Source organism: Orycteropus afer, unplaced genomic scaffold, assembly GCF_000298275.1.
Source record: "Orycteropus afer afer isolate SDZICR_OR568_19922 unplaced genomic scaffold, OryAfe1.0 scaffold00115, whole genome shotgun sequence".
NCBI classification, from domain to species: domain Eukaryota; kingdom Metazoa; phylum Chordata; class Mammalia; order Tubulidentata; family Orycteropodidae; genus Orycteropus; species Orycteropus afer.
The window spans coordinates 3,330,386-3,342,937 of record NW_006921702.1 but is presented as its reverse complement, the minus strand read 5'-3'; the positions used below and the strand labels follow the sequence as shown (position 1 = coordinate 3,342,937).

The 12,552-nt window shown below is 36.5% G+C and overlaps 1 protein-coding gene across 1 annotated transcript in view; it reads left to right on the top strand.

Annotated features, from left to right (window-relative positions):
- The window catches only part of LOC103199617 (zona pellucida binding protein), a 334,522-nt gene that overhangs the window by 207,026 nt on the left and 114,944 nt on the right, over window positions 1-12,552 (top strand). Inside the window, exon 7 of the mRNA XM_007943932.2 lies at window positions 2,586-2,763. Coding sequence (XP_007942123.1) covers window positions 2,586-2,763 — 178 coding nt within the window. The remainder of the gene's footprint in view (window positions 1-2,585; window positions 2,764-12,552) is intronic.

Here is a 12,552-nt window from a genome sequence, read left to right as displayed (position 1 = left end):
ATGGGAAGGAAGTGGGAGGGGAGCTGTTGCATTGTGGTAAACTGTGGTCAATGACATGAGACAAAGTATATGTGAACTGCTGTATGGAAAGTAAATTTGCTCTGTAAATCTTCACCCAAAGCACAATAAATAAATAAATTAATTAATTAATTAATTAATTAAATGTATATGGGGAAAAAGAAAAAGATTGACCAAACCAAAATCACTGCCATTGAGTCAATTCTGACTCGTAGCAACCCCATTGAGCTTCCAAGGTTGTAAATCTTTATATAAGCAGATTGACTCTTTTTCTGTGGAGTGTCTAGTGGATTCAAACCAATGACATTTTGGTTAGAAGCCAAATGCCTTAACCACTATACCACAAGAGCTCCTTTTTAGGATTGAAGTAATCCCCAAATCACCAATCAAGATATTTCTGCTCTGAATTCCTGAGATTCATTTTATTTCTTATGAGTGGATTTCAATTTTCACAGAATTCAAATTATTATGTAACCCTTTCCTTCTTTCTTCTTCCCTTTGGTCCTACTTTCAAACTTAACTTTGTATCATGTCTCTCTGCCTAATTCACTGCCTAATTCTTTTATAGTATTCCTAAAATGAGACTAACAGTTTTGTAATTTTGATTAATCATTTTCCATAATCTTCACTGGAACATTTTACTATAAAATCTGGACATTCTCACCTTTCTTTTAGGCCCTAAGCACCAAAATCACCAGACTTTCTACCTAAATTAAAAAATCTTCCCAATCCATCCAAGACAGCTTTAAATTTCCATTTCCTTTTTCTTTTCTTCATTCCAACAATATTCATTGACTACATATATTTTCCCAATGGTTCCAGATGTGAGTGTTAACCATAAGTAATAGAAGGAATATATTTTTCAGGTGTAATCTCCATTTGATACTTATTAGTTATCCCCTATTGGATATTGGAGTCCCATTTAGACTCTGATCCTATACAGTATATATTTGTTGTCCATCCTAGAACTCCCTTAATTATTAGCCCCATATCAATCTTCAACCTATTCAGTTTAAGAAAATTCAGTTAATGACTCAAACAATTTTTCATCTTTTTATTTGTATTAACTAGGAAATCTATGCTTCTTCTTTTTCAAGGTTAAAATTAGGAATATGGATGTGATTTATATGATCATTTCAACCCACTAGGTTTTCTCATGGTTAGCTTCTTCTTCTTTTTTTTTTTTTTTTTTTTTTTGTGGAGTAGACTTAGGGGGTTAGAAAATGAATGATTGTGATGTGTTCCCTGAACCATTTAATTGCAGTCTGGCAATAAGTAGAATTAAACCATTACCACATTTATTTGCTTATTAAGCACTTCATTAACCCAAATTATATTGGTTAATTATATATGGTTGCCCATATAATAGGCAAAAAATTCATTAGAATTTATCAAAACCAAGGAAAACTCTTTAAGCTGTGAACATTATTAGCTGAGTAATGGCAAAACAGAAGTTGTATATTTAGGTTTAATTTAGTATATTAAAATAATTTTAATAATTATTTATACAATTTTTTATGGAAGTGATGTAATTTACAAAGTACTGGTAAAACTGAGTAAGTTGAGGTCCACCATGAATAGTTATATATTGTTGTTGTTATGTGCCCTTGAGTCAGACCCAACTCATAGCTACCCCTCCTTGGGTTTCTGAGGCAGTGTCACTACAGAAGTAGATGGCCCAACCTTCCTTCCAAGGAGTGGCTGGTGGGTTTGAACCGCCAGCCTTCTGGTTAGCAGTCAAGTGCTTTAGGCACTACGCTACCAGAGCTTGTGTTAATTCATCTGTACTCCTGACTAGAGGTGCATTTTAACAATTTAACATGGTATAATTGAGCAGGACTGGCTTGTAGAGGGATTGAACTCATTCCAATACCTCATGCAATGACATTGTTGAGATGTGCCTTCGAGTCAGACACAACTCATAGCAACCCCTCCTTGGGTTTCCGAGGCAGTGTCACTACAGAAATAGATTGCCCAACCTTCTAGAGCTTATGAGTCCCAGAAAAGTATAAATTTCTTGTTAATTTTAGAAGTCAAGCCAAAATAATGATTATAAATATAAAGGTAAATTATAGATTAGAATGATGTCTTAATTATTTTATAAACTTACTTTTTGGAACATAGAGCTGGAAGTTGTAATGTATCTTATTCTTTTTTAAAGCCTAATATTTCTTTGTGAAATAAGTGGAGGGTATGCCTCAGGATAAAACAAAGATTTTTAAACTTTCAGTACCTAGAAGTATATTTACTTTCAGAGACTTTGTCTTGACTTTACCTATATATCCAACAATATATGATAAAAATCAAAAGGAATCAAAAAGTTTAGTTATATATCCCAGTAGTTTCTTCGTGTTATTATGTAGAAGCACATTTGGAAATATTAAAGATCTAGAGATAACATTTTTATGCATTATTTATATCCTGTGAATTCAAGACAAGTAAGTATCCTGAAACTTTGTTTTCCCTTGCTTCTAAATCCATAAGCAACCTTATTTGTTCTAAAATTACATTTATTTATATAAAATGTAGCTAATGTTATTTTTTTTCAAATTTTATTTATATTTTAGGCTAAAAATCTGATAGAGAGATTTTTTAATCAACAAGTAGAAGTTCTAGGCAAACGTACGGAGCCATTGCCTGAAATATACTATATTGAAGGTACTCTCCAAATGGTTTGGATTAATCGCTGCTTTCCAGGGTATGGAATGAATGCCCTGTCACATCCAAACTGTCCTGAGTGCTGTGGTATGTAATGAACTCTGTTTTTATTATTTAAACATCTCTTTAGCTTATTTGAAGTAATTTTTTAAAACTATGTGAATCAGAAGATGTAAAAGAAAAAAATCTGGTTTAATTCTGGTCCAAATACTAATATTCCAGCAGTTGTCTGGGAGAAAACACAAGTCATTAACAGTTTTGAGTCAGTTAGCATTGTTGTTGATAGTTGTTTGGAGTTGGGTGTAACTCAAGGTGACTCCATGTACAACAGAACTAACTGTTGCTCAGTCCTGCATCATCTCTTCATGATCAGTGATAGGCTTATGTTCATTGTCAGGGTCACTGTGTATTTTGAGTGCTTTCCAAACAAGGGTTCTCATCTTCCAGCACTGTATAAGGCAATATTCTTTTGAGATCCATAGGGTTTTAACTGACTCAAAAATGTAGACTGCCAGCCTTTCTTCCTAGTCTGCCTTAGTCTAGAAGCTCTGCAGAAAGAACTTGTCCTGTACGCGTGACCCTTTTGGTATTTGAAATATTAGTGGCATAGATTTCAGTACCCTAGCAACATACAAGCCACCCCAGTATTATAAAGTGACAGAGTGGTGGTGACACTAGAGTTACTTATCTTAAAAGAGCCAAATTATATTTTGTTTATAATCCATTATTGAAGAATTTGGTCTTGTACAGTTTAGAGTCAGTATCTTTTTTTTTTAATTTTTCCTTTTGTAATAGGTATATCAATTCTTTTATTACCTTTTTTTAAATAACTTTTAATTTTAACACTAAAAGATCTGAGCCACTAGCTGACATTTACCCATCTTCATCCTTATAGAAGAGTGTTTTATAAAGGCTGTTTGCTTAAGATAATGATAGAGATTCAAAGTGTTTGAATTTCTATCATTAGACGTTGAGTGGAACAATTTCAGTTTTTAAAGACTTTCTAGTATAAATGTCCCTAAATTACAACATTTAATTCAATTTTTTCTTATTGTTATTTTCTGTACTTTCTACTCTCTGATATTAGTTTAAAAGCATCTACATATAATACAACACTAAACATTATTTTTGCTTTATTTAATTTGGTTTGATTTTTCTTTGAAATTTGTTTTCTGGTTTTATTTAAATATATTACATATATTACATATGTATTATATGTATATGTATATTTGACATAATATACTAAAAAGGAGACCCACTACAAATCTAACAAATAAAGCATTACCAAATTCCAGATTTTTATAATCTGTGATTGTGTATATTAATCTAAACCACCCCCCTCAAAAAAAAAAAATTGCTATCAGGTCAATTCCAACCCATAGTGACCCTATAAGACAGAGTAGAACTGCCCCATAGGGTTTCCAAGACTATAAGTCTTTATGGAAGCAGACTACATCTTTCTCCCTTGGAGATGCTGATGGGTTGGAACTGTCAACCTTTTGGATAGCAGCTGAATGTATTAACCACTGCACCATCAGACCTCCTAATATCAATTTAGAATGCAAAAAAAGATGAAGAAAAGCCTGGAAATACCAAGCAAAGAAACCAGAACACAGTAGCTTAGTTTTCTATTTGTATACATTTGATACCTTTATTCAATAAAGTTTTAAGATGAACTAAAATTAGTAAAATATTTGATGTATTAACTCTAAAAATTTTAAAGTAGTTACAGTACTCTTTAAAATGAAATAATATTCTCAAACCTCTAAGTATAATGTTACCATTTAAAAGCATATTTTGTGTTTATAAAAGTTTAGGCAATAATAACATTATTATAAGGTTCTCTAATTTCATCATATAACTATAAAATTCAATTTATTATGTACTGCACTATTTGGCCAAATTCAGTTATCAATTATTTTATTCCTTCCAGCATACCCCATAAGCATAATACAAGAGAATATATAAATATCCATATTTTCTATGAGATACCATTTTGGTAATTAGGTTGTCTCTGCCCACAGAATTTAGAGACATAGGAAATGAGTGCCTAACACCAATTGGGGACCAAGAGATTGTGAAATTGTGGGAAGGAGATGGAAAGGAGATTATATAAAGAAAACTGAATTATAGATGTGCTAGATTTCAGAGGGTTGATGTAGTTAAGTCTTCTTGGATGATATGAGACTTGAGGTAGGACTTTGAAAATAAACATGGACATCAACGAATGAGTATCACATTTCTGGGGGAATTTAGCTCACTTGGGCCATAGGGTTGATATACTAAGAACTAGGAAACACAATAGAACTTGATTTAAAAATAAATGATTTGAAATTTAATTAGGTGATAGGAGACATATATTTGAGTTGAAGAAAGAAATAAAATATTTTTAAAATTTTGAGATCATTATAATTGTTGATAGGATTATTAACTAGAGATTTACTAAATTTTATTTTGTGCCATCATATGGTAAACTGGGAGCTCTGGTGACATAGTACCTAGGGCATTTGACTGCTAACCAGAAGCCTGGGAGTTCAAACTCACCAGCCGCTCCTCAGAAGGAAAACTGAACAATCTACTTCCACCTCAGAAACCCAAAAAGGGGTCACTATGAGTCAAAATTGACTTGATAGCAGTGAGTATCTTTAGTATGGTAAACTAAAGTTTTTAAGTTAGCATAATCTTTTTACTGTTATTATCTCTGTAGTCTAACTAAGCAAGACTCGGTTTCTTGTTTTGAACAGAACTTACCAAAATATAATATGACTTTCAGCACCTCATCATGTATAGTATTTTTTGTCCATATTACATAACATGATCAACCTAGCATTTTAAAAGAGCACATAATACTCAGGACATTTAAATCATTCTTCATATTGAAATAAAGTATAAAACATATCCATTATGACACTAGATACAAGAAAAAATTAACATACTGAAATAATTTAAAATCTATTAAACTGTGAAATGAAATCCTAGGTAGAAGTGCATAAAATATATGAGGCATTTTATATAATGACTTATTTCCAGAATGAAAATACACCAAGTTTATGTTCAATTAAAAAAGATAAGCAAGTCATATTTGTTATGTGAGACAAGAGCTCTGGTAGCATAGTACCTAAGGCACGTGACTGCTAACCAGAAGGCTTGCGGTTCAAACCCACCAGCCACTCCTTGGAAGGAAGGTTGGGTAATCTACTTCCGTAGTGATACCACCTTGGAAACCCAGGGAGGGGTCGCTATGAGTCAGGTCCGACTTGACGGCACATAACAACACAACAACAGCAGTAAGTAAATGCTTTGTTTTTCTTTTTAGGATATCTTCCTTTGCCCATTTAATTTTTATTTCTATAAATCAGAAAAAGATTTTTTGCTTATAAGTTTCTATCTATATTATTTTTTCTATTTCTAATTTATTTAGCAATTTTTAATTAATGTTAAATATAAAATGTTTCTATATCTTTACATTTAGCCCTGGTTATGAATCTGTCATTCTTGTCAGTCATTTTGACACTGAAAAGGTTTTCATCCAATTGCATGAATCATAAGTGCCTCAAAATTTCATAATTTATATCAGGTTATAACAATGAAAACCTAGATAGAATTTAGATTCTGAAATATATGTTACCAGGTTGTTTCTGGTGGTGTAGCGCCTAAGGCATGTGACTGCTAACCAGAAGGCTGGTGGTTCAAACCCCCTAGCCACTCCTTGGAAGGAAGATGGGCAATCTATTTCCATAGTGATACCACCTTGAAAACCCAAGGAGGGGTTGCTATGGGTCGGATCCAACTCCATGGCAGTGAGTTTGGTTTGGTTTTGGTTTATGTTGTTTCTATTATTTTTAGTGAGTGATCTTTGAAACTTTGTTCTATCTCTTCTTCTTTCCCCCTTCCCCATACCTCTCTCTCTTTAAACTCTGGCAACAGTTTTAAAATTCTGTCAAAATCACCTGAAAACTTTTGTTTGTTTGTTTGTTTGTTTTAAGATACCCAAGGAGAGAGAACTAGATATCTATAATCATAATAAATTTTATAGGTGATTCTGATACACATGAAAGTTTAAGAATTCCAAAGTATTTGAGTTGGTAAGACAATACCTAGATGGAGTGCCTTCTCTCTTCCTGTGGCAACAGACTCTTTGCCACTGACTATTATGAACTGAATATATAATTCAGTAATACTTTACATAGCAATGTTTTTCTCCATTGCCTTTGTTCTGGTTAACTAGAGCTGCTCTGACAAGAATATACCACAAATAGGATGGCCTTAACAAACAGGAGTTTATTCTCTTACAGGTTGGAGGCTTTAAGTCCGAGTTAAAAGTACCGGGCTCTAGGGGCTGTACGAAAGCCCCTTGACCTTGGGCTTTAGCTCTGCCTCTTGCTCCTGGCCCACTGAAGCTAGAGGCATCTCTTCACTCAGGCAGAGCTACTGGCTGCTGAGGCTAATGAGCCCAAGATTGACAAATAAAATGGCACAGTCCCGATGTTAACCAAACCACACGGCAGGCTATTAATTCAAGTTCATTGTAAGTACCAAGGTTGACAGAACATGGCAGGCTGTTCAACTATGACATGGCTCCATGCAGAGACCACGTATGCCATAAGCTAGAGACCATGCCCCAAAGCTTCTGCTTATATACAGGAAGCAGACCACATTCCCTAAGGCAGCTACTCAGCTGCTCACAGTAGATACCACCACGGAGTTGGTTACCAGTTTCATCATGGGGAATACTACATCCAGCTGCCCAGTCATTCAACCAGGCCTAGCCAAGTTGACACACAAACTGAACTACTACAGCCTTCTTTATAAATGTGGTGAGCTATTGCTCATGGAAGCCTTTTGGGAGTCATTGGGAGACTCAAGGAGGGAACACTGTTACAGTATACCAGTGGTCAGAAATTTTTAGATTACAAGTTACAGTATTTAAATCATTCTTAAATGATTTTAATCAATAAAGATTAAAATCTTTAGTATCTTTGTAGTTTAAATTAATTGTGCAGTTACTTGAATGCTGTTTAGAAGATGCAATTGTTTATAATAAGGTCTTTAAGACTGTACAGATTTATTCTACTCAGTCGTGTAAATCTAAACGCTTGTTCTGATTATATATATATATATATATATGTATATATATATATATATATTCCGAAACACAAAGTATTTTCCCACCTTTGTCCTTTACACTTCAGATATTTAAATATATCTGTTGTTCCAAAACACCAAACTCATTGCCGTCAAGTTGGATCCGACTCATAGAGACCCCTTGGGTTTCTGAGGCGGTATCACTGTGGAAGTAGATTGCCCCATCTTTCCTTCTGAGGTGTGGCTGGTGGGTTTGAACCACCAGCCTTCTGGTTAGCAGTCAATGCCTTGGGCACTATGCCACCAGAGTTCCCAGATCTATTATTAGTGTAAAATAAAACTATTTTTTTCTTTAAATGAAAAAAGGCATCATTCCAATTTTGGATCATCACATTTTGGAAGAGATTATAAGTAATTGAGGAACTCTGGTAGTGTAATGCCTAAGACATTTGAATGCTAACCAGAAGGCTGGTGGTTCAAACCCACCAGCCATTCCTCAGAAGGAAGATTGTGCAATCTACTTTTGTAGTGATACAGCCTGGGAAACCCAAGGAGAAGTCACTCTGAGTTGGATCCTACTTGACAGCAGTGAGTTTGGTTTCTGGTTTTTATGGATGGATCATCCTATAAATTGGCAGTATGGGTTAGTAAGGTTTTCTTTGAAAAGATATGTTTAGTTCCTATAAGAACAGGGCACATATTTAGGACCAGCCCATCTGACTAAAACTGGATGAAATACAGAATGCATCTTCAGTATGTTAAAGAACTAAAAATATGTTGAAGACTTACTGGGTCAAAAATCTTCATAAAGATAAGCTTCTTATACTGACTGTAATGACGTATCTTATAGCAGGCAAAGCCTCTTTCTGAGAACAGCTACGAGAGTCAAATCAGATGTAAAATTACCTATTCTTCTGAAGACATTGGCGAACTATCAAGGCATAAGGATTCAAAGGGCAGTGATCCTGGATAGAAGTGATCTGTGGAAATAAATGATGAAAGCCAAGACTATGGAATGACATCTTTAAAGTCAAATGGAACAAATAACAACTTACAATACAGGTTTGCACCACATAACATCTGTGCAGACAATGTCTAACTGCATATAAATCTGTGGTCCCATAAGGCTTTTTTTTTTTTCTTTCCAGCAACCAGAAAAGATTTACTGGGGACACAGGGCATACAGAGCTGGATGGCATGTGGGAGGGTGGGGCGACAGAAGCCCTTCCTTCTGGAGCCTAAACACAGGCTGGTGTTCCTCTCCCAGCACCACCTGGCTGTTCTACCTCTTCCCAATAGTGGATATTCTGGTGCTGGATGAGCTATATACTCTGGTTACAGGTGCTCCAGGCAAAGGGCTTCTTGTACATGTGATTTTGAGGTGGCAGAATGCATGGAAGCAGCTGCATAAGGCATTGCCTCACTAGTGGCATTCCTAGGCTTCTTACCTGTGTGGATATGCTGGTGCTCCAGATGAAGGCTTTGGCATACTGGCTACAGGCTTCTTGCTTATCTGCAGTAGTACATGTCACACCAGGTCCTGGCTGAAGGCCTAGCCACACTTACTATACTGCCATTTTGAAGGCACAGGCACTGCATGAAGTGCAAGCTGTGGCTAAAGGCCTTTTGGCACTCACTGGACTCACTTGTAAGGCTTCTTGTTCATGTGGATGTGCTGGTGCTGGTTGTAGCTGGACCAACTGTGGAAGTGCTTGAGAACTCTTGGCAGGTGTAGGATTTCTCACCTGTGTCTATGCACAGTGAGTTGTACTTGAAGATCTTGACACAGGTCTCACGGCAGTGTGGCTTACTGCCCCACGTGCCACCATGCTTGTCCTTGAGGACCATGCCAAGGCCAAAGGTGTTGTCCAGCTTGGCATTCTTGGAGTAGCAGCTAGTCTCCAGGGCTCCCTGGGGCAGAAGCGTCATGTGCTAGGTGCCCCTCTTCTGTGTGCACAGACCAGCGTCTGATGGCTGGCTGTGGGCTACTCTAAACTGGCCTGTGGCCCAAAGTTCTCCCCACAGTTGGATCAGGTGGAGGGCCCTCAGAAGGCTCTTAAACATCCTTGTGCCCTTGCCTATTCCCACTTAAGTAATGTCTGGCTGGGGCGTTGGTGGTGCCTTCTCAGCTCTGGTAGCATAGTGCCTAAGGCAGTTGACTGCTAACCAGAAGGCTGGTGATTCAAACCCACTAGCCACTCCTCGGATGGCAGGTTGGGCAATCTACTTCCATAGTGATACTGTGTCAGAAACCCAAGGAGAGGTCACTATGGGTCAGGTACAAAACTCTACAGCAGTGCATTTCAATTTCTCTCATTTTCTCAGGCTCTGACTCAAAATTGGGCCAGCAAGTGTTTTTCCAGAACTCGAATTCCTGAATGTCTTTAGGATCCAAGTCTGACAGCTCCTCCTCCTGCTGTGGCTGAGAGAGCACTTCAGGGCTGGAGAGGGGTGTCATGTTGATGATTATGGTGGTGAAGCAGAGACTTTTGGTAATTAGGGGCTCCAAGAGGTGTCCCCAGTGATGAGAGAGTGACAGGCATTCCTAATTGTCCCCTAGGGCCACCATCTTCCCCAAGCCTCCTGGTATGCACTGGTGGGGTTCTCATAGTGTAAGCTACTTCAGCTCAGGGCTGCAGAACTTGGCTCTGAGTTCAGGCTCCAGCTCTTGCTGCTGCAACAGCCAAAGCAGGAAGGAGCAAGAGCGCCACAGGATCAGGAACAGACACTTCTTATGCACCCCTCCCCTACTTCTCAGCAGGTAACACTGTGTTCATGGAAAAGGGCATAGTTGCAGAGAGAAACAGCTGCCTCCATACAGGCCATGTGACCTCAGATGTTATGTGATTTTGATGTTGTGTGAACATATTATACACAAATATATAATATGGTATTTGCACAATGTCCAAATCACATAAGATCCTATTTCACAGAACGTGTCATGGATACCTGGACCGTTGCCATCAAGTCAATACCAACACATAGTGAACCTGTATGATAGAGTAGAACTGCACCATGGAGCTTCTAAGGTTATAATCTTTCAGAAGCATATTTCCACATCTTTCTCCTGCACAGTGACTGGTGGTTCAGACCTCAGGTCTTTTAGTTGGCAGCTGAGCACTTAACCATTGGGCCATGGCTCTTTTACAATACTGTACACAGTGGTAGTATCTATCAAAAGTGAAGGCAAAGGGAAGACACTACTAGGCAAGCAAAATATGGGAGAATTTGTCATAAGCAGACTTGCAGTAAAAGAAATACTAAAGAGGATTCATCATGTAGGTGGAAATGACCCTAGATAGACATGTTCATGCAGGAAGGAATAAAGAGTGATAGAAATAAAATATTTGTATTGAATGTATAGATTGCTTAGTATTGACATTTTCACAAAGTTCAATCTTCCTATCCACAAGCATGGTAGATTGTTCCATTTATATAGAACTCTTATAGTTTCTTGAAGTAATGCTTTGTAATTTTCTTTGTATAGGTCTTTTATGCCCCTGGTAAGATTTATTCCCCATTAACTTATTTTTTTGGTAGGTATTGTAAATGCTTTTTATTTCCTATTTCCTATTCAGCAATTTCTTTGCTGGTATAGAGGAATCCAACTGACATTTGTATGTTGAACATGCATTCTGCCACTATACTAAATCTTTCAATAAGTTCCAGTCCTTTTCTTGCTGAGTCTCTTGGGTTTTCTATGTTTAGGATCATATCATCTGCAAATAGGGATAGTTTTACTTCTTCCTTACCAATTTGGGTGTGTTTTATTTCATTTTCTTGCCTTATTTCCCTGATTAGGATTTCCAATACAGTGCATGGAAGTGGAGATAGGGCCATCCTTGTCTGGTTCACAAGGAGGATGGTTTCAGTCCCTCTCCATTGAGATTAATGTTGGCTATTGGTTTTGCATAAGTGCCCTTTATTATGTTATTATGTTGAGGAATTTCCCTTCTATTCCTATTTATCTGAGAGTTTTTTAAATCAAGAATGAGTATTCAATTTTATCAAATACCTTTTCTGCACCTATTATGAACATGTAATTATTTTCCTTTATATTACATATGTGATGGATTATGTTGATTGTTTTTCTAATGTTAAACCATCCTTGCATACCATCCTTGGGTATGAATCCCATTTGGTCATGATGTATTATTTTGTTGGTATGTTGTTGGAGTCGTTGGCTAAGATTTTATTGAAGATTATTGCATCTATATTCATGAGGAATATTGTTTGTTTGTTTTCTTTTCTTGTGGTGTCTTTCCTTGGTTTTGGTATAAGGGTTATGCTTGCTTCATAGAATTAATTTGGGAGGATTCCATCCTTTTCTAGGTTCTGGAATAGTTTGAGTAGGATTGGTGTCAGCTCTTCTCTGAATGATTGGTAAAGTTCTCCCATGAAACCATCTGGACCAGAACATTTTTGTTGGTAATTTTTTTTTTGTCCTGTTCAATTTATTCTTTTGTTATGGGTCTGTTCAGGTTTTCTATCTCAGTCTGTGTTAGGTTAGGTAAGTAACGTGTTTCTAGAAATCTGTCCATTTCTTCTAGGTTTTCAAATTTTCAATTTGTTCTTTGTAGTATCTTGATATTTTTCTTTTTATTTCTTTGGTTCTGTTGTGATGTTATCCCTTGCCTTTTTTCATTTTTTATTTGTGTTATTTGCATCTTCTCTTTCTTTTCCTTTGTTAAGTTTGCCAGTGGTTTGTTGATTTTATTAATCTTTTCAAGAAACCAACTTCTAGTCTTGGTGATTTTTTCTATTGTCTGTTTTCAGTTTCATTTATTTCTG